This window comes from Ascaphus truei, chromosome 11, assembly GCF_040206685.1.
Source record: "Ascaphus truei isolate aAscTru1 chromosome 11, aAscTru1.hap1, whole genome shotgun sequence".
NCBI lineage: Eukaryota > Metazoa > Chordata > Amphibia > Anura > Ascaphidae > Ascaphus > Ascaphus truei.
In genome coordinates, this window is record NC_134493.1 from 50,118,499 (window position 1) to 50,143,734 (window position 25,236).

The 25,236-nt window shown below is 42.7% G+C and overlaps 2 protein-coding genes across 2 annotated transcripts in view; both read right to left on the reverse strand.

The window, feature by feature from the left end:
• Positions 1-15,282, reverse strand: part of PARN (poly(A)-specific ribonuclease) — an 86,981-nt gene extending 71,699 nt beyond the window's left edge. Inside the window, exons 1-11 of the mRNA XM_075566147.1 lie at positions 15,105-15,282; positions 13,418-13,495; positions 12,304-12,383; positions 11,751-11,818; positions 11,571-11,652; positions 10,080-10,140; positions 9,833-9,998; positions 5,010-5,075; positions 4,345-4,383; positions 1,777-1,819; positions 857-937 (exon numbers count right to left, since the gene is read on the reverse strand). Of these exons, the coding sequence (XP_075422262.1) occupies positions 857-937; positions 1,777-1,819; positions 4,345-4,383; positions 5,010-5,075; positions 9,833-9,998; positions 10,080-10,140; positions 11,571-11,652; positions 11,751-11,818; positions 12,304-12,383; positions 13,418-13,495; positions 15,105-15,123 (783 nt within the window). The 5' untranslated portion in view covers positions 15,124-15,282. The remainder of the gene's footprint in view (positions 1-856; positions 938-1,776; positions 1,820-4,344; positions 4,384-5,009; positions 5,076-9,832; positions 9,999-10,079; positions 10,141-11,570; positions 11,653-11,750; positions 11,819-12,303; positions 12,384-13,417; positions 13,496-15,104) is intronic.
• A 5,341-nt stretch (positions 15,283-20,623) lies between these two features.
• Positions 20,624-25,236, reverse strand: part of CLCN7 (chloride voltage-gated channel 7) — a 67,215-nt gene continuing 62,602 nt past the window's right edge. Inside the window, exons 24-25 of the mRNA XM_075566148.1 lie at positions 21,746-21,826; positions 20,624-21,420 (exon numbers count right to left, since the gene is read on the reverse strand). Coding sequence (XP_075422263.1) covers positions 21,334-21,420; positions 21,746-21,826 — 168 coding nt within the window. The 3' untranslated portion in view covers positions 20,624-21,333. The remainder of the gene's footprint in view (positions 21,421-21,745; positions 21,827-25,236) is intronic.

Below are 25,236 nucleotides of genomic sequence, written 5' to 3' on the forward strand. Positions count from 1 at the left end.
CGCTATTGCAATATGTTCCGGGCAACACAGAATGAAGCGATACAAATTGGGATTCAAGTTAAACAATTACAAGTGGTCCATCCCAAGTCTAATTCTTTTAGCTCTTTTCATAGAAAACAAGTTTGAAAAAGGTGTCCTGTAAAAAAAAAAAAAAAACACCAACGTCTAAACAATGGGACACATTCAAATTTTTACATTTCCTTTTCGATATAAAACCAGGACACCTGGGAACCATTGCCCTCTATTACAGCCTAGATGGGGTGGGCACTTTAAAAATGCAGTCTCAAACAGCAGGGACATGTTTAACACCCTGGTTGCACCATGACATAGCTACCAAGTCATAGGGTTTGTGGGACTCCAGGGGCCCCCGTTATGTCACGGGCGTCCTGCTAATGTAGGGGAGATCTAGTGAAGAGGACCCCTTTTCCGTCGACCGTGATGTGGTCACCAGATTGTGATGTGCCGGGGTGGAGGGGGAGAAGCTGGGTTCATAGGTTAAAACAAGGCAACGTAAAAAAACCACAAGCCTACATCATTAGTGTCGTTTATTTAGACACTGCATGCAAACATAAGTGGGTTCCATAAATGTTGTGTTTAATTAAAAAGCACCAACAAAAACGCCACAGAGTGGCACAATAGGGGAACATTATATAACTTGCATAAACCAGATGACAAATAAATACAGATACAAACGGTAACGAGGGCCATGTTCGTGAGAACTTGCACGCTACATTTTAGATTGCTGCTAAATAGCATTACACTTCAGAAAAGTCCTCAGTCCCTGGACATGCGTCGCTGGATTACCTGCTGTGTAGATTACCGTACAATCAATTGGCGAGTGTAAAAACGATCATACCTGCTCCTTCACTTGTTTCTGCTGCTCTTTTCTCTTCCTTTCGTCATCGTCAACTTTACTAATGACAATATACCTGTCCTTCTGAAAGAGAGAGCAGGTGGCATCAAATGGATTATTATAAGCTTTTACCCGAGCATTAATTTGGGCAAAGTCACGAATGTCCCGAGTGATAGACGTGGCGAATATAAAAATAAAAATAAATAACTTTGTAGGAGCCCTTTCATTTTGACCACGGCTTGCAGATAATAGAATGAGCCACGGTGTAGCCACGGCTGACATTGTACAAGGTCGCAACCGTATCGCTCTGAAGTGGGGATAACGAGGAGTAACGAAATTGAACGTTTTAACAAAAACTCTGGTTAGAAACCGTTTTGGCGTCTTGATGGTTCTGTAATGGGTTACTGGTCCGCTGGAACATTAAGTCAGCAGCCTGGATTTCTGCTTCAATTCTCTCCTCCCCCCTCACAAATGTGAATGTATCTACTCGATCTACACCGAGCTTGTGATGAAAAGCATCGCTTGAAGCTGCAGACCAAGCAATATCCTACGTGTGTTTAATATAAATCAGTCCTGTACTATAAAAATAAAATGCTACAAGTATTTTCTCAAACAACTTTGAATTCATTTTTTAAGTATCATCAAGCAAGTCACATCCTCTTCCTCAGCAGGCTCTGGCCTTTGAGCCCTGCCCTCTCTCTAGCACTGCTCCATTTGTATCTAGTGACTGCCTGGTCACATGATCTTCCCCACAGAACTTTGCATCTTTGGTCCTCTAACTAAACTTATTGTGTGGATTGTATTGATGCACATTAGGGGGGGGGGGGGAGAAAGAATTTTTTTTTTTAAATAAAATAAATAAAAAAAACACGCTGGTTGGAACTGCTGTTTAAACCTTCAAGAAACCAGTACAGAATATTTACCTTCTCCGACTCCACAGTCTCCACGTGAATGCCTCGTGGGTATCTGCACAAAACATGGGATGTTAACAGACTTCGGACTACATTATGAAAGGACTGAGCTGTTATAATTGTTTGGCACAGTTGGAAGCGTTTGCAAAGTAACATGCAAACTTCTCGCGCGTTCGTGAGCTCTGCAGATTTTTTTTTTTCCTTTTCGGGTCAGTGAAAGTTTGCGTTTCTTTAAAAGCTACAAGTTCTTGACGTCAAGTAATTTTGCTTCCAAAATGCAATTGATGTCATTTTTATCCTGTCAATGAAAGCGCTAAATGTGAATATGGGCTGTTTTGCTAGAAATTTTGGACCAAACATTCGACCCAAATTTTTGCTACTTTTTAAAAACTTTTGGAAAAGTTCAATAGAAACCGCAGCAAATCCAATCTCAAGACATTCGCACAGATCGTCATGAAATAGTCACAATAGAAGTCAAACTGACTCCTGAGGAAGCCATGTAGGATGAAACACGTAGGCAGAGCGCAGAGATGCGTCCTATTGCCTGCGGACACCCGGGGATCTAGAACCAAAGTTCGAAGGAGTCACGTAGGATGCCAGCGTCTGCCGAGGCGGTGAGAATCTGAGCCACCCGATTTCTCTACATTTTAACAAATGTTTTAAAGAACGTACACCATGCGAATGTGCATTTTTATGGGCCACCATTTTATTGTGATCTAAAGCAGGGGTGCGCAGTTTTTAACTTGAGCCCCCCCCCCTCATCTCCTGCCCCCTCTCCTCCGCCGTCAAACGATGTCACGTTGGCAACGTGATGTCACCCCTCGGTGTCATTTGACGCTGGTTACCATGGTGACACGTCGCTGAAGATCTGGTAAGAGAAGCTGCAGAGGCCTCACCCGGTCCCCCCACGGCACTTAATTTAAGTGTCTCGGGGGAGAGCGCGAGACCTCTGTAGCCGTCGCACCACCGCTGGAAATTCTCGCCCCCCCAAACTTTGCGCACCGCTGATCTAAAGGATATATTGTCACACATTTCGTATTGTGTATCGGTTTTTCCTGGAGCACTCTGCTGACCAGACTACACCTACACCGTTTGCGCCGGTTTGGATACATAATTGTCACTGGGAATATGCAAGTAAAAATTTCAATCACCAAGCTCCCCCAAAGCCATTTATCTGAGATGTATTACTCTATTTTGTGTTCTTTTGTCTTTTTGGTGGTCATTTAGTGCTCCCCATTTTTGGAAGAAAAACACTGTTTTTGTCACAGCTGTTCTTTAAATGGTTGAGCAGCAAGACATACAACTTCCAAAAATGTATTATTTCATGTCGCAGTTTGAAAGTCCCATTGACAATTGTCACGCTTGGAAATTGAAATCACTGTAGTGAGCTGTCACTTACACACATGTAAGTGATATTGTATTTGCACACGGCATCACAATTGTCGACATTCACACAAGGAGCGCCCAACAAATTTTTTTTTTTTTTTTTTTTTTTAAAGTGTCAGATTTGGATAAAAATGTAGCACCCACTTAAAACAGGTCACTGGACATGTGGAAGAAATGAGGTCCCCCAAAATTAGAAACCGTATTTGGTATGTTTGCCAAATGGAAAAATTAACTAGTTCACTAAACGATTCGGGCACTAAATTTAACCGTGGCTAGCACAACCCGAATTCCAGGGTATAGACCCCATCAAAAATGAATGCTTTAAACAAGTTAATAGGTGACGGATTTCTCTCTGGTTTGGAGTATGTTGGGATTTTGGCTTCGGCAGCATAGATTTATTCCTGTCATGTTTTTTTTTTTTTTTTAATTTGTGTAACTGTATTTTTAGTTTTATAAAATGTGTTTCAATAAAATGTACGTTTATTAAAAAAATGACATGACACCGGAGTTGGTTCACGCGATGTAGGAGGGATTGCCAGGTTAACCCTTTGGGTGCCCTCTAGACAGCCATCATGAGGTGTGGCATGTTCCTGCTCTTTTTCTAGAGGAGAGCACGTTCTGTGCTGAAGCGGAATAGCAGGAGTAGGACTCGTCGCTTTCCATTCCCCGGTGACCGTGATCGCTGTATAAAAATAGCACGTATGCAATGCATTAAGGCAGAAGTGCGCAAACCGGGGGGCGCGGGTGTACAGAGGCCGCACGCGCTTCCCTAAGACTTAAGTTAAATGCCGGGGAAGCAGTGAAGGCCTCTGTAAACTGCACTTACCTTGTCTGACGGCTTCTGGAGACAGGTCGCCATGGCAACATGATGTCATGACGTCATGACGCCGGAGCAGAGGTAAGAGGGGAAAAGCCGGCAGGGGAGGGCGAAGAAAAAAAAAAAAAAAAAAAAAAAAAAAAAAAAAGAAGGATTGCGCTCCCCTGCATTAAGGGACTTCGCAATAGAAATTATTTCAATCAACATTAACCCTCCCAAATAGAGGAATCTGAACAAATGAAAATTTAGGGACATGAAGGCTGTCAGCACAGGAAACCGGGAAGGATTCAGAAAGCGACACTAGTCAGAGGATGCATCTTCGGAGAATTCTGCGAGTATACACACTACTGACCCAAAATAAAGCATTTCCTACTTACTTCCAGTTTAAGGTCTGGTAAATAAGCTTCCTCTGATACCTAGAATGAGAGCAGGGAAAACATTTTATACAAATGGCAAACGATAATGCAGAAGTATAAAAAAAAGAGTATTTAACAGAAGACGTGATCTCAAACGGGATCAGTGAAACAATAACAATAATAAAACCGCCTTGTATTAAAAAGAAAAATCAACGTGTAGAAAATGTAAACTGAAGACTTTTTGGATTCAGATCTAAAGCTTAGATTGCAAGCTCTTCAGACAGGTGCTTGGTTTCCTAATGCTACTTGTGTGAAGCTGCTATAAAGCGCCATGTACATAGATGGCGGTATATAAATAGAAACATACGTACAAGAATGTGGAATTTTTAATTGGAGTGCTTTTACAATTAAGGGTCTTCGTTAAACTGCACTAGTGCCGATCAGAGCACTACCACACAATCTACCATTGCAGTCAAGGGAAAACTGAGCAACAGTGCCGCGATCGGTACTATTGCAGTTTAATGAATAACCCAAGTGCGGAAGGACTGTTCTTGTGAGCAAATAGGGCCAACACTCCACTTCTTCCAGCCATTTTAACAGTTAGTATATCTTGGGAAAACACGCTTTTCTAAAAGCTGGAAATGGTGGCCCCTGGGCTCCTTCCTGGAAATGTAAGCATAACTAACCCAGTGCAGGGCTCCAAATCCAGGGTCCTCTTCTCATCACCTTTTACCAAGTCGTCTACTTTTTCTCTAGGAAAGAAAATAAAAATTAACATCCCAATTACAGCCAAGCCCTAAATTAGACAGATACGAATGTAAAAAAAATTTTTACACAAAGAATCTTAATGAAAAAACACATGGGGATTTGTATGCATTAAGGCAGGGGCGCGCAAGCTTCCTGCACTGCGCCCTCCCCCGCCGGCTCCCTCCAGTGCAGCGTCAAATGACCCCTCGGGGTCATGTGACATCACCCACAGCGTCATTTGACGCAGTGTTCCCATGGAGACGAGTGGACACGTTAGCCGGGTAAGTGAGCCCCACCTCCCCCAATAAAGTCTTGCGCCCCCCAGTTTGCGCACCGCAGCATTAAGGCAGGGGGGCTCAACTCCAGTCCTCAAGTTTCCCCCCAACAGGTCAGGTTTGCAGGATACCCCAGCTTCAGCACAGGTGGCTCAGTCGAAGACTGCTGAAGCAGGGACTCGATTGAGCCATCTGTGCTGAAGCTGGGATAGCTTGAAAAACCTGACCTGTAGAGGGGGGGGGGGGGGAGGGCTTGACTGGAGTTGAGCACCCATGCATGAAGGTGTGGCAGCAAGGATTAACAGTTATAAATACTTCTGAAAGGTTCTTCATATTCTGAACAGACTTCTAGACATTAGGCAGTAAGTCGTGATGACACTCGGGGCTGGGAGTATTATTCGCATCTGGATTCTGTTTGACAAAGCAGGAGTCTGGCACAGAACTTCGTCTCATAAGAACATCAGGGTTGTAAATACAGTTGCACTCCCAATCCTGCAGTAACACTGATGGGAAGAGCGGCTTACTGCTCAACTCCCCACCAGGGAGCCACTTAGAAGCACCAAAGAGGTTTTTCCTAATAAATCAGTGGTGTAGTATTAAATACTTACTGCATTTAAAAAAAATATATATATTTTTACAACTCTTAATGCCTTTCAATAATGTACCAAGCATCCTTTGGCTGCTTGGCAACCATTTAGAAAGTCATATCCGCTTCCTTTTGAAACAGATTCGCACCTATTTGAGCTCTGCCCTTTAGCAACAAAGTATCAAACAGATCTGTTGCAGTGTTTCCAACAGCAGACTTTCAATTGCTGTAACAATAGTGTGTTACACTATATGTTACATTGCAGCAGGAGCATTTCAGACTGCGTCAGAAGTCAGCCATTTTGATAGCCCTGGGAGGATATTCGCCTGTCAGCTTCACTAATTACTTCCCATTAAAAGCTACTCACATGCTGTATATAGTAAAAACAAAAAAAATCTATAAACATTATGTGTAGCCAGGACTGCGGCTTTAACCCGCTGACAGCCACTGTGCATCATGGGGTCCCCCAGTAATGCCAGACCCCATGATAGTGGCCAAGTCAGACTTCATTTAAAACACGTGTTTTCTGGGGGAGATTTGGTACGGAGGAAAACGGAAGAGGACTCGTTTCAGGATTTCGAGACGCCACCATCACGTGATTGCTCTGAGGAGCGGTCAAGTGATAACACCATGCCGGACAGACCGGGGGGGGAAGGGTCTTATGATCTGAACCCCATTCATTTTAGCACTGGGGGACCCCTGCTTCCGAAGACACTTGCCTCCTTAGGGAGTGCTGGTAATCCCTCCGCATCTCTAGGGGGTATCACATAATGGCGGAGTTTCACAGCTCACACCCTGCGGGCCAATAGGAAGCCGCGATGTCACCTGGTGCGGCTTTCTATTGGCTCACGTGATGCAGGGGCTTTAAAAAGCAGAGACATACCGGCGCCCCCTACGGAGGCAAATATCTCCGGAAGCAGGGGGTCACCGGAGCTGAAATTAACAGGGTTCAGCTCGGGAGACCGTCTGCTTCAATCCTACATATAGGGAAAAAGGGGTCCGCTTGGATTATCCTTGAAGGACAAACTTAAAAAAAAAAAAAAAAGCCATCATTTCACAAGTCCGTGACTTCCAATATAGGCCAGCAGCATCAAAAAGAAAGACTGTTTTAGGTTATTCTCCGTGAGGTCCAAAAACGGAGCACAGCAGTTGCAAAGAAAGGGGGCTACAAACCAGCACAAACTATTAAAAAGACTAATGTATGGTAAGTGGGGGGTACAGAACTACTCCTGACGCGTTTCGGGAACAAATCCCTTTGTCAAAGAGTGAGTTCGCGTCTGTACACCCTCCCGTATAAGTACGCGACCCCCCGCCCCCAACAGGGACGTCACATGATGGAATTCTGGCGCCAACACCTCCACGGACAAATCCCATTGGCAGAAGCTATCTGCCAATGGGATGCCAGACGGAGGGCCTGCCTCGCGTGCGTGGAGTGGTAGCGGAGGAACGGAGACACAAAACGGGAAGTGTACAGCAAGATACAGTGAACAAAGTAACACAATAGTTAAAACAAAGTAGCCAACGGGCTAATAATGGTAAAAACACGAACTTGAACCATGTTATAGCAAAGGAAGGATACATATATAACTAAATGGTGGATGTCTGTAAGCTCGGATTCTTAAAGAAGGACATATAGAATCACAAGATATACGTTTTTATGTTTGTGACTCCCATGTTCTTATATGGTGTTTTGCTTCTTATTATGAGATATCTTATTAGATTTATTATTCTACATAGGTTATAATTATTTGTTAATTCATATTGGTTTATTTTTGTAGTTTCATATGTATCTACTTCATGATACATTTATTATGTTTACTTTTATTTTATTTTTCATACATCTCTCTGAGGTTGCTTGTCTATCTCCCATAAATTGCATTTCAATTGATTTGGTTGCTATTCCTTGATATCTTATGAACACTTTTGTGTCTATATTTCAGAATTGCTTTCTTTAGTTTGCTACATTGTACATATATATGTGTTCCTGGGGCAGAATGATTTTATTTTACCATTTACCATTCTTATGTTCTATTGCTTTATTTATTTTCTATCTATCCACATCTAGCTTTATAATGTTTCTTATATCTTGTGATTTTATATGTCCTTCTTTAAGAATCTGAGCTTACAGACATCCACCATTTAGTTATATATGTATCCTTCCTTTGCTATAACATGGTTCAAGTTCGTGTTTTTACCATTATTAGCCCGTTGGCTACTTTGTTTTAACTATTGTGTTACTTTGTTCACTGTATCTTGCTGTACACTTCCCGTTTTGTGTCTCCGTTCCTCCGCTACCACTCCACGCACGCGAGGCAGGCCCTCCGTCTGGCATCCCATTGGCAGATAGCTTCTGCCAATGGGATTTGTCCGTGGAGGTGTTCGCGCTAGAATTCCATCATGTGACGTCCCTGTTGGGGGCGGGGGGTCGCGTACTTATACGGGAGGGTGTACAGACGCGAACTCACTCTTTGACAAAGGGATTTGTTCCCGAAACGCGTCAGAGTAGTTCTGTACCCCCCACTTACCATACATTAGTCTTTCTAATAGTTTGTGCTGGTTTGTAGCCCCCTTTCTTTGCAACTGCTGTGCTCCGTTTTTTGGACCTCACGGACCATCTTTCCTCTTTAATTGTGGCGTGATGCACGCACCATACAGGGGTGAGCTGCTACATGAGTGAGTACCATACCTGTTTTACTCCAGGACGTTTTTATTTTTGTTGCAGTTTGTTTCAGTGAGATGGTAGATATGACCATTATGATAGATAGATATATATATATATATATATGTCACCACCTTATAGAGACCTGCAAACTGTTCCATTCATCAAGTCATACAGGAGTTACAATACACACAGGTTCTCATGTCTCACGTAGCTTCAATCATCGCTATATTCCCTACTTAGTGATTATCACATTTGAATTACATAAAAGTGTCCTTTTTGCTGCTGAGCCCTGATAATTGGGACTGGTTCCCTTGAACTTTCTTTAGGTTATTCTCCATTTAAAAAAGGAATTAAAACTGATGTCTATACTGATCATTTTGTAAGCACTTTATGTCAACTTTCTCAAAGAACTCTCCTTGCCCTTTCCAAGGACGTTTTTATTTTTAAAATGCGACACCATTCTGGAGATAAGCTTTTAAAATATTAAGGGTCCGGTAGGTTAAAATGGAGCACTTCCCAGAGCCCAGGTTACAGTGTAACGCTCCGAACCTTGATGAGGAAAATCATGCTCAAAGGGCAGAATACCAACATTATGAGATAAACGCCCAGGCTCAGAGTTTTCCCCAGGTACCGCACACCTAGGTTAAGAAGCTCTCATGAGTTGAAGACCATCTGCTCTGCCCGGATAACCTTTTAAAGATTTTCACCATAGGTTTGTGCAAGAAATATCCATCGTGAAATGCTATACAGACTTGGATCTGTGTGACATTTCTGCCATCACATGTATTTCTGACATTATCTGCGGATTCTCTGGCAAGTGAAGGAGAAGCCATATTACAGGATTCTGCAAGGTAAGCAGGAGAGGACCGGCAGAGCCAATGTGCCTTTCAAAGATAAGCACGTGGAGATAAGTACATGGTCCAGTGATTAACCTCTAATGATCTGTTAATGAAACAGATAAATAATGGAGGTTAACGTCTTGGTCAACAGCGACATCTACAGGAGTGGGTGTGTATGCCGACAATGCAAACATTGGACGGGACAGTTCTGAGTGTGGAGTGTCAGGGAAAGTATAATTAGTATAGTTTGTCTATATAGAGTAGGAACCTCAGGGGAAAAAACGCTTTGAAAATAGGGTTCACACAACGGACAAGGCCGTACTACACCTGTATTATATACGGAGCCTGTAAAAAGTGAAGTTACGGTAACACGTTATTCATCCTTCAGTTTGATACTTACATCACTTTCTCAATAAAACCCTTTTGCTCCTCGGGGATATTAACGGGAGTTTTGGGGGTGTTGGAAGAGATGTAGGATACTGCGCTCGCTCCATTGGCCTGACAACGTTTCTCTTCATACTGATCCCTGAGCTGCCTTGCCTCCTCGTGATTCAAATATGGAATTCCTGTAAAAGGGCGACAAGTATCCTGTGCGTCAGCGTGAAATGAGGACTCTCAGTGGGAATCTGTGGGAACTGCAAACTTACCATTACGAAAAACTTTATTAAAATCAAAACCTTGATTAGCTAGAAAGTCTATGCTTGAGCTCTGAAAGAAAAAATATATAAAATATTAATCCAGTTAGGTCAATCATAATAAGATGCATCTACCTTATTCAACGGCAGTTTCTCAAACAAAAAGAAAACAACGGAAGCAGGGGGTCTCCGGAGTAGAACCACATTAATTTCAGCTCCGGGGACCCCTTTGTTCCCGAGATACTTTACTGGAGAAGGTGCAGTCTCCTCAGGGGAAACAAAATGGAGGCATAAATCTCCCACGTGACGCAGGCCAATAGGAAGCAGCAACGTCACCCATCGCAGCTTCCTATTGGCCCGCATGATCCGGGGAGTAATAAGCCACCAAGTACCATTAGTGGAACCTTTCCCGGTAAGTACCTCGAAAACAAGGGGGTCCCGGGAGAAGAAAATAACACGGTTCTGCTCCGTGGACCCTTTGCTTACAAACAAAAAGTTTGCATTGAACTCTGAAGGCTTCTTTTATGTTACAAAGAAATGACTCACTTGTTATTAACAAATGACATTACGGATTCCTTTACTAGTTCGGTATATTGATGAAAACGCAACATGCCAGTAGATGCCGGAAAAAAACTGTAGTGATTTCAATTTGTCTTCCGACTATGTAACTTATCCCTGAAACAGCTGCACCGTACAATTAAGAGCGCAAAACACAAACTCCTCTTCTGCTACAGTCCGGGAAAATAATGACAAACTTGTAAAACACGGCCCGAGTACTTTCACTTAATGCCAGTCTTAGATGGTTATATTTATTCCATGTTTGGTGGCAACTTTACTTAAAATGCAATTTCACTGGGTTTTGTTTTGTTTTTACCCATGTGCGCAAAGGGGGGTGGGAGCTTCAGGAGTGTCTTTGAACCATTCATTTTTAGGGCCAGTGGCCCCCTGCTTCCAGAGACATACCTCTGATACATGTCTGCATATAGCCACTCAGGCTAGACAAGCTCTATGGCGGTTAAAAGTCCCACGTGGCAATAAGCCGCCGCATCATTCCTTGCGGATTCCGAAACCTGCATTAAGTGCCAGAATCACCTTTAAAAAGGTATTTATATCTGGGAGTAGGGGGTTCCTGGAGTTTGTGTTAATGGAGTGAAGACCCCCTGATTTCCACCTACGGGGAAAGCATTTATTTTGGAAATGCTTCTTTAATGTTTAAGCTCTTTGCAAACCCATGTCCAAAACCCAACTGCAAAACAAGTACCATGGAATACCAATGTGTGGGGGAGAGGTGTTCATTAGCAACCGATGAATGATCAGCATTAATGCCACAGTTGTGATCTGGATGATGCAGTTTTCAGACCACCACAATGGAGACCATTTTTAGAAATCCGACAATAATATAATATAAAATATAATATAATCAAGTTATTACATTTTTCACCACGAAGACATTAATAGACAATCAATGGCTTAAACAAATGTTTTCTGTGGGATAGCACATACCTGACAAACAAACTTCTTATCTGGAGAATTCCTGTTGAATGGCTTTGGAAAAATATAAAAATTAAATGTCTTAATTAAGTATCTGCAAAAGAAGACAGAAAAATAAAAACAAAAATCAGGACAATGCAAGAAATATGGCAGAAGAATGGCTAAAGAAGATTTTTTTTTTTAAATACATACTTTGTTTCGGTGTCATCATATTTAAAAGTGCATAGACCAAACTGAAAGAGTAAAAAGTCCATGGAGTGCTGCAAGAGCAAGAAGGGGAGTGTCAGCGTAACATCATCATGTTCCACGTACTTCAAACAACTCAACCTAACATCTGCTTACAGGTGGGTGTGCGCTTGGGAAGTGTAGTAATTACAGTATAAAGTACATGGTTGAATGATGACTACGGGACTCACGTGGTTTTGTAAATAATCAGCAAAATGTATTATTTATAGGATCAACATTTCATCTTCTAAAAAGGTCCAAGAAAAGGACAAACATTAATCCTATAAATACATGTTTCATGATTATTCACAAGACCACGAATGCCGAAATTAATCATTTAACTATCTACAATTTTCTTGGAGAACCCGCTGCAGATGGACAAATCTTTTCATGAGTGCCAATTCCTCCCCCCCTCCCACCCACCCCAAGTAGTAGATACAAAGAACAGTCTCCCATATAGGCACTAGACGATAATATTTACAGGTTGAATAAATGCACATTACACCAACTTAAAACTGACCTTTTTCAGCTTCTGATACCTTTCCTCTGGTGTGTCAAAGCCATTTGTTAAAGTGCTAACAGATGGTCCATCACTAATTCCTAAAATGTAAGGAAAGGCCGTTTAAAAGCTGCATTCCACCGACTACACAAAGGGACATCTTCAGTCCCTGTTGCCTTCCCTATATTAATCACATACCTAATGGTGAAACTTTAGTAGCTTTGAAAGAACATTTTCTGCCCCTTAAATTGGCCACCACTGAGGTTCCCAAGAACGGCTTCATAATTCCCCTCTGATAACTGCAGCTTTGGTAAAGAACCATGAAAGCAAAGAAGCCCTACATCTGGTGTGCCCAATTGCTGTCCAAGAGCCACCAACAAGTCAGCTTCAGAACCAGTGGCTTAACCTGCTGGTGGCCTTTGGGAACTGGAGTTGGCCATACTTGCCCTATGTCCTGTAAGCATGATGTTTAAATCAGTTAAAAAAACCTAGGACTCCTTTCCTTAACATATAGGGCAATACTGGAAAACAACTCTAAGCATTTACTTTGGGGCATGTTAAAGTAGATATTGAAAGGTTGTTGTGCAATATGAGAGTTTGAATCCCAGGCTGTGTCAGCAACTTCACATCTTCAAGACCAAAGGTTTCCAATGTTTACTCTCAAAGATACACTTGATGGTAAAGGAGCAGCCCCTCTAAGTGTTTTGTTTTTACAGGATGGGAAGACAATGAACATAGCCATGTTCAGCTCGATGGGTTCCAGAGATATGTACCAGTTAAGTTACGAATTCCTGTTTTACGGGGATTTAAATGCCCATCCAATGGGAAGCTGCTACAAACTACCTTATGGCTGCCTATTGGCCCAAGATCTGGCATACATTATTTCCCTGAAGGAAGATTTAAACCTGGTAACTTTAGACAGTTTCTCAGGAAATAGTGTGTTTCAGTTCCCAGGGGACCCCTGCTGCCAATCCTGTAAAAATAATGGGGTGAAAATATAAATCTAGTTGAGGGATTGCCAATAGAAATATCCATTCTGCACTGGTAAATCAATTTTCAGCTGGTTGTCAATACAAGAGAATGCATCCAACAATCCATCACATACTCTGGCAGCTAAAATGCACCTTAAACAAACCTGAAAATTCTCCATCAATAGCCAAGAAGTCTGCCTCTTCAATCGCTCGATAAACTTTCTGTAAATCTTCCTTAAAATCTGTAAGGTTAAGAGATGTCCGAAGTTAAGACCACTCGCCAGGCTTTTCTTGATGAGATTAATTTCATCACATATTGAGGACAGAAATAAAAATGTATTTCTTCTAATTGTCATTATCCCCACTGGGTGTTGACAATTATAATTCTGGGTTTAACAGAGGATACAATTCATTATGGGTGCACAAGAAACCCTCCATGATTCGAGCTCAATGTGGAAACAAGAAGTCATTGATAGGGATGTTCTTGCCCATAAATGCCATGTTCTTTTTTCTTTGCTCTACCCAAAAGCCTCTAGTGCATGTCATTGTAAGGCCTCGTCCATGGTTGTTGCTTACTGGCGGAGGCGCGCTGAGGTGCGCTTCCGCTCAGCACTGAGCCCCTACAGCCGCAATTAGAGCAGCTTTAGTAGCGGCTCGCCTACGCTTCCGCAAGCGCGCGGAAGCGTAGGTCTTAGGGAAATTAAAAATGTCCCCGCTTGCCGGAGCGCAGGGCCGGTCACGTGAGTGGTTCGCCCAATTAGGGCGAACCAGCTCCGTAACGGCACTGGCCCGCCCCCGGCCCGCCCCCTGACGGCACGCAGAGAAAGCATCCGCAAGGCCTCAGCGCGCCTAAGCACACCAGCGGGAAGCTTGACCGAGACCCAAGAGCATGCTGGGCGGACCGTAGTTTGGAGAGACCAATTCACTTTCAGGTTATAACCCATGTTCTCATCAAGAAAGAAAGGAAACATCAAACCTCCAATCAATACCTAGCAGCTACAGCAAAGCTAGTGCACACCTGAATAAATGTGATGAAAATTCAATTTTCCATAATAGCTACATAGGTTACACAAACCACACAACATATACAAATCCATTTCAAGAGTTCAAAGGCATGTCACACTGGACATATTTCCCAATAGTGCGTCTGAGAAGATGCATTGTGAGGAACCCCAACCCTCTCCAATAGCGAGTCTGAGATCAGATGCATTGTAAGGAACCCCAACCCTCTCTAATAGCGCATCTGAGATCAGATGCATTGTAAAGAAACCCCAACCCTCTCCAATAGCGAGTCTGAGATCAGATGCATTGTAAGGAACCCCAACCCTCTCTAATAGCGCATCTGAGATCAGATGCATTGTAAAGAAACCCCAACCCTCTCTAATAGCGCATCCGAGATCAGATGCATTGTAAGGAACCCCGACCCTCTCTAATAGCACGTCTGAGATCAGATGCATTGTAAGGAACCCCGACCCTCTCTAATTGCGCGTCTGAGATAAGATGCATTGTAAGGAACCCCGACCCTCTCTAATTGCGCGTCTGAGATAAGATGCAGTGTAAATTCTTCTCCATTTAGTACATTTTAGAATGACCTGAAAATTGCAGGGGACCCTTTAGGGATACCCAGGGAACCCCTGTTGGAAAAACACTGATCTAAATAATGTAAATGCAGAATATTTAATGAATAAAATCGCATGATTGTGTGTTCCAGGACAGGGAGCACCGCTAGCGGCACTGCCCAGTAACCTGCAGTGACAGCGGGGCAGGTATCCCCAGCAACAGCCGGACAGTTATATCCCTGCGCGCAGCGACAGCACAGACACGGGGGACTGGGAAGGACCGATCACTCACTGCTCCTGGTGACTTCCATCCCTGCAACACCTCTCACCAGCACTGCCAAAATAACGTGACTTCCGCACGCCCCAGCGGCCCTTTAACTCCTCCCCGGGGGGGCAAGGGGTTATCACTTCCGGTGCTCACCAACCCTGCGGTTACAGCGGCTTGGAATCCCCCGCCCGCGCCATCTTGGAACGCCCCGCCCGCGCCATCTTGGAACGCCCCGCCCGCGCCATCTTGGAACGCCCGCAAACGGCGTGACCACGGCTTGCGTGTGAAATGCGGCCGGGGTGGAGGGGCGTGGCTAAGGGGAGTAGCAGGCTGCCGCGTCACCCCCTCAGTCAGTGAGTGAGTGTCACTAGAGCAGGATGTCTGTGGTAAATGAGCTCCTGTCGGTACTGCCTCTGGTGGCTGAATTTGATGATTGTTGCTACTTGCTGTTTAATAAAATATTGTATGTGGGGTTGTCTATTTTTTTTTTTTTACCATTTTTATTCAGTGCTATATTCGTTTTACATTTCAATGGATGATATTTTTAATTACAAACAGCGCTGCAAAAACAGAATATTGTAGGAAATGATTGTGCGTTAATTTATCCCATAAAAACAGTACTCCTGAAACACGGAGAAGGCCTCATATAATGCCCTTACTATGTTTAGTAAATCCATAGTAGTCCCAAGCTTATCTGAATGATGTTCTCAGATCTGGACTGTTGTGAAAATGTATAGTTTCAATGATTATAAGTACGTGAGATTATAATATATATATATTTTTTCATACATGGAGCTGAATATGTTGTGCAGTACATCCAATTTTTCTGGCACAATGAGTCACTGCCCCATGGAGCTTACACTCTAATTTTAGTACCCGGTGCGCAGGGAGATAGTGACTAGCCCATGGTCACACGGAGCCGACACCAGGTTTTCATTGTTATCAGTCAGTACCTTTGCGTAACAATAGTGCTAGATATATACAACAAAGCGCTCTTACCTAATGAAAAAATAGTGGCGTGCTAACTACCAATATTGCAGTATAAACTGATATAGCACTGAATGTGCACTGTGATTGGTGATTACCAAAACGTGACTAAAATACTAAAGCTATGCGACAAACAACCAGTGCTTAATAAGATTGATTGTAAACTGTGAAAACTAACTGTGCTCACTTGAGTGACAAGACAATAGTAAGGTGCACAGTGACTAACAATGTGATTAATTACAACCAAAAATGACAGTCAATAAATATTGACCCAATAGAAAATCCTAAATGATACCATTGTGAAAAATAGGATGGCAGCCGGTGGACAATATAACATGTCTATCCAAATAACTTGTACAACTGATATATAATACAAGAGAACACAATGCCCGTGGTGACATTAAAGGTATAAATACCACTCCCGAAAAGATGTAGCTTATCCGTCCAGGTAAAGAGTCCTTATATGTCTTCAATTTCCTTCAGATATAGTGTTGCTGTAAAAGAAGAAAAATAAAGACCATTGCGCAGTAACTTCGTATAATTGGGTCACTACAAAATCCCTTAAGATTGCCTGCTTACAGCAATTTAAAAGATAAAATATGTCAATTGGTATCTTTGATCTTGATCAGATGGTGCACAGAATCCTCGTGTCCCACGTCACCTCCGAACCGATCAATGCCCCTGCAATAAACTAATATACATGGCACAGTGCCAAAAAAACAACAACAATTATAAAAAGCACAAGACATATAACACTCACACTGTAGCATGTCTTGGCCTGTGACACTAGAATGCCGTCCGCAGCTTTGCGAGTCCGGGATCCTATGCAGGCAACTGAAGTTCCACACGCTCTCCCTCCCCCCTGACGAAGTGCCATTTGCGGTCACGGAACGCATAGGGTGGAACCTAACAGTATCCGTCCATGAGGTAGTGAGAGGGTTTTCTAAAGCGGCGCTGACGTCATCGGGGAGGTCGTTCACTCCAGTCGCGGCCGCGGAGAGGGAGTTTGGAACTTACTTCAGTTGCCTGATGATTTGTTCAAGTTCATATCCCCTTTAAGATATGTTTTTGTCAATTTCATGACAATGTGTTCCTCCACTGTATGAACTTGGATCAGTTGTTATATTTATAGATGTTTATCATATTGTGTTATTAATTTTAATGGAAGTATGGACTTCCTCATCTAAAGCCCTCTCCCGCCTTAAACCTTTTTCACTGACTGGCCTGCACCTCTGGAATGCCCTTCCCCTCAATACCCGACTAGCACCCTCTCTATCCACCTTTAAGACCCACTTGCTTATTAAACAAGCATATGAATAGCACTGTGGATTATACTGGACACATGATATAAAGCTTGTCCCCCTGCAGATGCACTTACCAGAACTCCCTCCTACTGTCTCTGTACTTTCTCCCTACCTACCAATTAGACTGTAAGCTCCTCGGGGCAGGGACTCCTCTTCCTTAACATTACTTTTATGTCTGAAGCACTTATTCCCATTATGTTATTTATATTATCTGTTATTTATTTGATTACCACGTGTATTACTACTGTGAAGCGCTATGTACATCAATGGCGCTATATATAGACATACAATACAATGTATACCATTCTATATACCTCATGATCTAATGGGTTATTTTCCCATCATTTCCCTTTCCTGGTTCCTCTAATTTTCTCTTCAATTGTGTTCTTTCCCCTCCCCCTCCACTTTTAAAGTTTTTTCACTGATTTTATCCCTAATACATTAATTCCCCTTATTTTTACCATAGCATTATGGTTTGTGTCATATCAAATTTCCCTTTACCCTCTCCTTTTCCCCCCATCAACATCACCCCCTTCCCATTTATGTGGTTTAAATACCTCAATTTTTATTGGTAAGCTATGGTTGTCAATCAATCATATTTAAATGGCTATCATTTAGTCCTATAAGATTGTCCCGAAGGGGTATTTAGGATACGTGGAGGTGCGAACATCACTTCCTGAAGCACAGCTGAGCAAAACGCGTAGCGGTCATGTTACACATCCTCTCTTGCACAACATCCGGTTGTTTGCTTAGTCACGACTTGGTGCTTGGTCAGGACTTGGTGCTTGGTCAGGACTTGGTGCTTGAATGTCTGGTTCCTGAGATAGACACAACCAGGAAGTCTCGGCAATTCCTATACATAACGAAGACATCTGCCTCTCGCGCGGGGACCATTGCAGTGGACACTAACCTGGATTCTAGGACTTCAGCCCTGGCGATCGTCGCTTTTTACTTATCTATGTTACCTCAATTTAAAGTGTGGATATAACCCCCCATTTTATAATGGAATATATTTTTTTTTTACCGATCTCCGGTGCGTTCTGCATATTTTAAAAGTACTTATACATTTTAGATTTATTTTTCAATCAAATCAGTTTTAATATATAAAATCAATTAAGTAGTCATTTTGGTCCTAAGTGGGACTGCACCATACACACAACATAGTAGCTGTCTTAATTGCACCGAGCTGCCTTTATTCACTTAAGTTTATTTGCAATCTGCAAACTCTTTGCTACTAGAGGCACCAAATGCAGTGTGCTACCGGCATCCCTGGCAGCAAAGGTGAATGTAATGCTTTGCATAGTCAACACGCAGAAGGAGTTAAAATAAGAGAATAGAAACAAATTGAAGTATAGGATGTATTATACTTTCTTTTCATTCAAAGCAGTATTGCAGATTTATACCTATCAAATGGGAGCGAAAGAGCAAAAGCGAGATAGATAGAGCGAGAGAGTGTCGAGAAAAAGTTTGGGAACCACAGAGATTAAGATCTAAAAACATTTTAGGTTTGATATACGGGAAAATTCGAAGCCCTAATAATAGATAAAGATAACCTGATCAAACAAATGACACAAAAACATGATACTTTTTCAACATTTTTCTATCCATAAATGATTAAACATTCAATATCCATGTGTGAAAATGTATGTGAACCTTTAGATTCAGTAACGCTTGAGCAGCAATAACTTCAACTATGCGTTTCTTGTAACTGCTGGTCAGTCTCTCACATCGCATTTGAAGAATTTTGGCCCATTCCTCCTTACAGAACTGCTTGAACTCAGTGACATTTGAGGGCTTCCTTCATGGACAGCTTGCTTCATGTCCTGCCACAACATTTCGATTGGGGTTTTGGCCTGGACTTTGACTAGGCTATTTTAAACGTGGAATTTCTTTTTCTGCAGCCATTCTTTTGTAGATCTGCTTGTATGTTTAGGATCATTTTCTTGTTGCATGACCCACTTACGTATAAGCTCATTAATGGACGGCCTGACAATCTCCTCTAAAATCTTCTGATACATGGTTGTGTCAATGATGGCAAGCCTTCCAGGTCCTGAGGTAGCAAAGCAGCCCAAAACCATCACACTCCCAACCACCATGCTTGACGGTTGGGATGATGTTCTTCTGTTCGAACGCAGTGTTTGGTTTTTCGGCAAACATAACGCTTCTCATTGAGGTCAAAAAGTTCTACCTTTGACTTGTCTGTCCAGGGAACATGGTTCCAGAAGTCTTGTGGATCATCTATGTGCTCTTTGGAGAACTTCCAATGGGTTGCAAAGTTCTTTTTAGAGAGCAGTGGTAGTCTACTGGCTATCTTTCCATGAATACCATTGTTGTTCAATCTTTTTCTTACAGATCTGTCTGTAAGTGGATTGGTGCAGCCCCAAATCCTTAGAAATTGTTTTGTAACTGATGAGCAGCAATAACTGCTTTACGGAGGTATTCAAGAGATTTATTTTGATCGGGACATGATGTGTTTTCACACACCTACATGGTGAAGGCAAAACGCAAAGTTTCCGATTTTTCTATATGGTGGGGCCTCCCAAATTCACACCTGAAGATATACAGTACTGTACCTAATTATTTAAAAACCGTATTCTAATTATCCCTTTTAATTTAGCTGATCAAACTAGCGTTTCACATACGTTTTCACATACCCTGACTCTTAATTACTTATTGTTTGTCCAATTCATATATAATTTGGTTTCAAAAGACTTGGAATTTGTTAATATAAACCCTATTAGATATTTAAGAAAAGACTGTTTTTCATGCAAGAAGGATATCATGGAAAAAAACAAAACTATGGAAGTTCTGTAATTGACGGTGACGGTGACGCACGCACACGCACGCACACACACACACACACACACACACACACACACACACACACACACACACACACACACACACACACACACACACACACACACACACACACACACACACACACACACACACACACACACACACACACACACGCTGTTTTATATCACAAAATGTCCTTTGTCAAGCTCCTCCTTTGTGGTCCGAATCGTCACCCAATTCTTTTTACTTTTTTATTTCTATTTTTATAAGGAGTGCCGCGGAAAACGTTCCTTTATGTTCCAGTCATTTGGGAGAGAACACAACGGTCGCCTGCACTAGATTAACAGAATTTGAATTAGTCTCACTGCTGCAATAGGAAAGATCTGTATTCAGGTGCCAATGCAAAAAAAAAAAAAACAAGTCCACTAAAATATAAACCAGTGCCAATAATGATATTTCCAAGTTAATTTATGTATAAAACAGTTAAAAACTGATTTTTAACACAGTGTGACCCATGAACAAGTTTTCAGTGAAAAGTCTACTTATGTTTATACACGTATGTAGTAACTTCTGTTTAAAATGAACAAATTAGGATTCAAAATGTGTGTCAGACATTCAGCTCTTCTGTAAATTATGGATGAATGGAACATTTCAAAAGTTATTTTGACAGCTAAATGCGGACAAGTCCAGTGTATCCATTACAACAGCCTGAGCCAATCATATTGTTTTATGTCTGAGAGTTCAATGACCTCTTACAAGGAGTGTCTGTGAGCCTTACTGAATGGGAGGTGTCACCATGCTGATTTTTAATATAAACGTGTTATGAACAGAAAAACTTAGTTGATTTGCAGAGTCGCAACACTGGTTTAAATTGATAAGGTTTTATAGATTAATATTTTAATAGTTAACCCCTTTTGTAGGCAAATATGCCAGTAGCGCAATGCTCCCGCAGTCAGTTGCTGACCACCGATCTGACAGGAAAAGGGTTGAAGGCATTGGTAGAGGGGTCTGCAGTGCTTGATCTGGCAACATAAAACCCAAAACAACCTCCAGTGAAATGAAGCCTTAGGTCTGGCAGTGCAGAGTCCCCAGTGTCTCAATGTCCAGTCTGAAGAAAAAGGGCAACAATGAATTGGCGTGAAAAAGTGTCCATGTTGATGTCACGTCTGTGCCAGTCCCAACTCTTCCAAACCGTGTTTCCCAATCCGGTAGCGAGCAAGATCTTTTCTGGTCACGAAACCCACCACCTGCAGGAAGAGAGAATGGAAAAGTTACACAGAAAGGGATCGGGGGAGAGGGGAGCCTAGCCCCTGCAGTCAGGTGCCCGCTCCTCTGCCGCTGTGTTGGGCTTGATGTCATGTAGCGTGCCGTTGTCATTTGATGCCGCGTGGCCATTTTCAAGGGAGATGCAGGGGGAGACACTGAAGATGCAGGAAAATGCTCGGAGACGACAAACTACTCGACAGCGGGCAAAATGCACTCGCCCCCGGCGTGTGGGCGAGTGCATTTGTCGAGCCCTGTATATATGTATTTGAGTGTGTATGCAATGCAGATCTACATTTGGCTACTCACCCTATTATGATTGTCCACCACAACTAGATGCCTGAGACCAAGGGCACGGAATAACTTAAATACTCTCGGGAGGGATGCTTCCTGCAATGCATAAAGAAAATACTTGATATGAAGTACTATATAGGGCTACTTGATATTCTTATTAACCTACTGTACACTTTATCAAGCTTCTGGTGGGTAAAACGCAGTAACAAGCTGTAGGCCTACAACTAAATACTCTAATTTGGCATTTTCACCAAGTGCTAGAAATACTTTTTTCCAAGCCTGCCGTACATATACAGGCAGTCCTCGTTTTACAACGCTTCGCTTTACAACGAATGTCTTATCCAACGCTATGCAATGCATACCTATGTTCATTTTTACAACGCCAAAATGGCTTATCCAACGGTCTTACGCCGCTTTGCAACGTTGTGTATGTCTATATATATATATATATATATATATCTTAATATATAAAATCGAATGGTTAGTGAGGTTAGTGCTATCTGCGGTGAATCTCATTGGTCCGTGACTGTCATTGCCCAAGCGGTACGCCCGGTGAATCTCATTGGTCCAAGAGGTACGCCCCACTGTGACATCACCTCCTTCACTCTCACACACTTGCAGTCACACCCCACGGCCAGAACCTCTGACGACTCCTTGGTAAGTTGACATGTCACACTCTCACCCCCCACACTCACACACAACCCCCCACACTCTCACCCCCCACACTCACACACAACCCCCCACACTCACACCCCCCACACTCACACACAACCCCCCACACTCTCACCCCCCACACTCACACACAACCCCCCACACTCACACCCCCCACACTCACTCGCCCCCCACACTCACACACAACCCTGTACACACAGTCACCCCCTCACACTCACACACACTCAGTGTCACTCACCCCCCACACTCACACACAACCCCCCACACTCACACACAACCCTGTACACACAGTCACCCCCTCACACTCAGTGTCACTGAACACTGTACACACACTCACTGTCACACACACACTGTCACCCCACACACACTCAGTGTCACTCACCCCCCACACTGACACACAAATCACCCCCTCACACTCAGTGTCACTTAACACTGTACACACACTCACTGTCACACACACACTGTCACCCCTGTGCACACACACACACATCTTACACATTACACACATTTACAATTCTCCCTCCGCAACGACAATCGCCCATTACCTTCATTCTCCCTCCGCAACGAACCGCTCATATTACAGCGGACCTTACACCGCCCGCTCTCTGCCCACCTCATATATGGGCGCCTCTCCCTCCGCAACGACAATCCTCTAAACCGCACATCTGTCACACACACACTGTCACCCCTGTGCACACACACACACATCTTACACACATCTTACACATTACACACATTTACAATTCTCCCTCCGCAACGACAATCGCCCATTACCTTCATTCTCCCTCCGCAACGAACCGCTCATATTACAGCGGACCTTACACCGCCCGCTCTCTGCCCACCTCATATATGGGCGCCTCTCCCTCCGCAACGACAATCCTCTAAACCGCACATATTACAGCGGCCCATTACCCTTACTAAACTGCCGCCCATTACCTTCATTCTCCCTCCGCCACGAACCGCTCATATTACAGCGCCCGTTACACCGCCCGCTCTCTGCCCACCTCATATATGCCCGCCGCCGCGCACATTACACCGCCCGCACGCGTCCATTAACTCGCGCGCACATTACACCGGCACTCTTTCTACATTTTTACTAATGCCCCACAAACTCTGGTACTAATTCAAATGTATTTCTCTTTCTACAATGCCGTGCACCTACGCAGTGTAAATTCTATTTGTAAAATGGCCGACACACTTAACATTCTACATCATTCACACATCAACTACATTAATTTACCAAACTTTTGCCTTTACAACTACTAAATACAAAGATTTGCCTCTACAAACACATGGACGCCGCTCACCGCCTACTCTTTATCAACTTCAATTTCTTCTCCAACTACTCACTTACAATTACAATAAATTTCTATCACTACAATGCCGTACGTTTGGCGTGCACCTACGCAGTGTCAATTACATTTCTAAAATGGCCGACACACTAATTTTCTTTTCCTATTATCCATTTATACCATCTTTTCATTTATTTTCTCTTTATTTCATAGCCGCTATAATACATTTTCTTTACACTTTGCTAATGTATTTTTTTTTATCCATTCTTATAATTTAGTCCTTTATTTATTTTTTTCCATAGCCGCTATATCATTATTTATTCCTTTCTTTATTTTTTTGCATAGCCGCTATATCATACTTTCACTTTTACTCAACTTTCCTTCATTCACACATCGCCACACATATTACATTAATACATTCAACATCATTCACACATCAACTACATACATTTAAATCTTCCAATGCCCTCCGCACGCCAAACTCTGGATGCGCTCCGCAGAAACTTTTTTTTTTCAACATTTTTTTTTTCTGCCAAAATGTAAAACTTTATTAACACAAATTTATACAAACATTTTACATCTACCAATGACCTCCGAACGGCGCTCCGAATTTCTACAATGGCGTGCACCTACGCAGTGTCAATTCAATTTATAAAATGGCCGACACACTACATTTCTTTTACTATTATCCATTTATATTATATTTTGTTTTATTTTCTTTCTTTCATAGCCGCTATAATACTTTTTATTTACATTACCCCCGCTTTGCTATTTTTTTTTTTATCCATTCTTATAATTTCTTCCTTGCCGCTATATCATACTTTCATTTTTAATCAACTTTGATTCATTCACACATCACCACACATATTACATTCATACATTCAACATTATTCACACTTCAACTACATACATTTCAATCTTCCAATGCCCTCCGCACGCCAATCTCTGGATGCGCTCCGCACACACCACTTTCACCAACAACTCATTTCAAAATCACTTTTTTTTTTTTTTTTTTTTTTCTGACAACATTTTTAACTTTATTAACAAACATTTGTACAAACATTTGACATCTAACAATGCCCTCCGAACGCCAATCTCTGGATGCTCTACGCTCGCAAACTTTTATTTTAAAATATTCTTTTTATTTGTACCAACATTTTTTTCTTTATTAAATGCTCTTTTTAACTACTTTTAATAAAAATACATCATATTTACTCTTCTTTACTGCTATTTCACAACAACCACCCACACTTCCTCTTCCCACACCCCCACACACCCACCCTTCCTCTTCCCACAACCCCACCCACCCACCCTTCCTCTTCCCACAACCCCACCCACCCACCCTTCCTCTTCCCACAACCCCACCCACCCACCCTTCCTCTTCCCACAACCCCACCCACCCACCCTTCCTCTTCCCACAACCCCACCCTTCCTCTTCCCACAACCCCACCCACCCACCCTTCCTCTTCCCACAACCCCACCCACCCACCCTTCCTCTTCCCACAACCCCACCCACCCACCCTTCCTCTTCCCACAACCCCA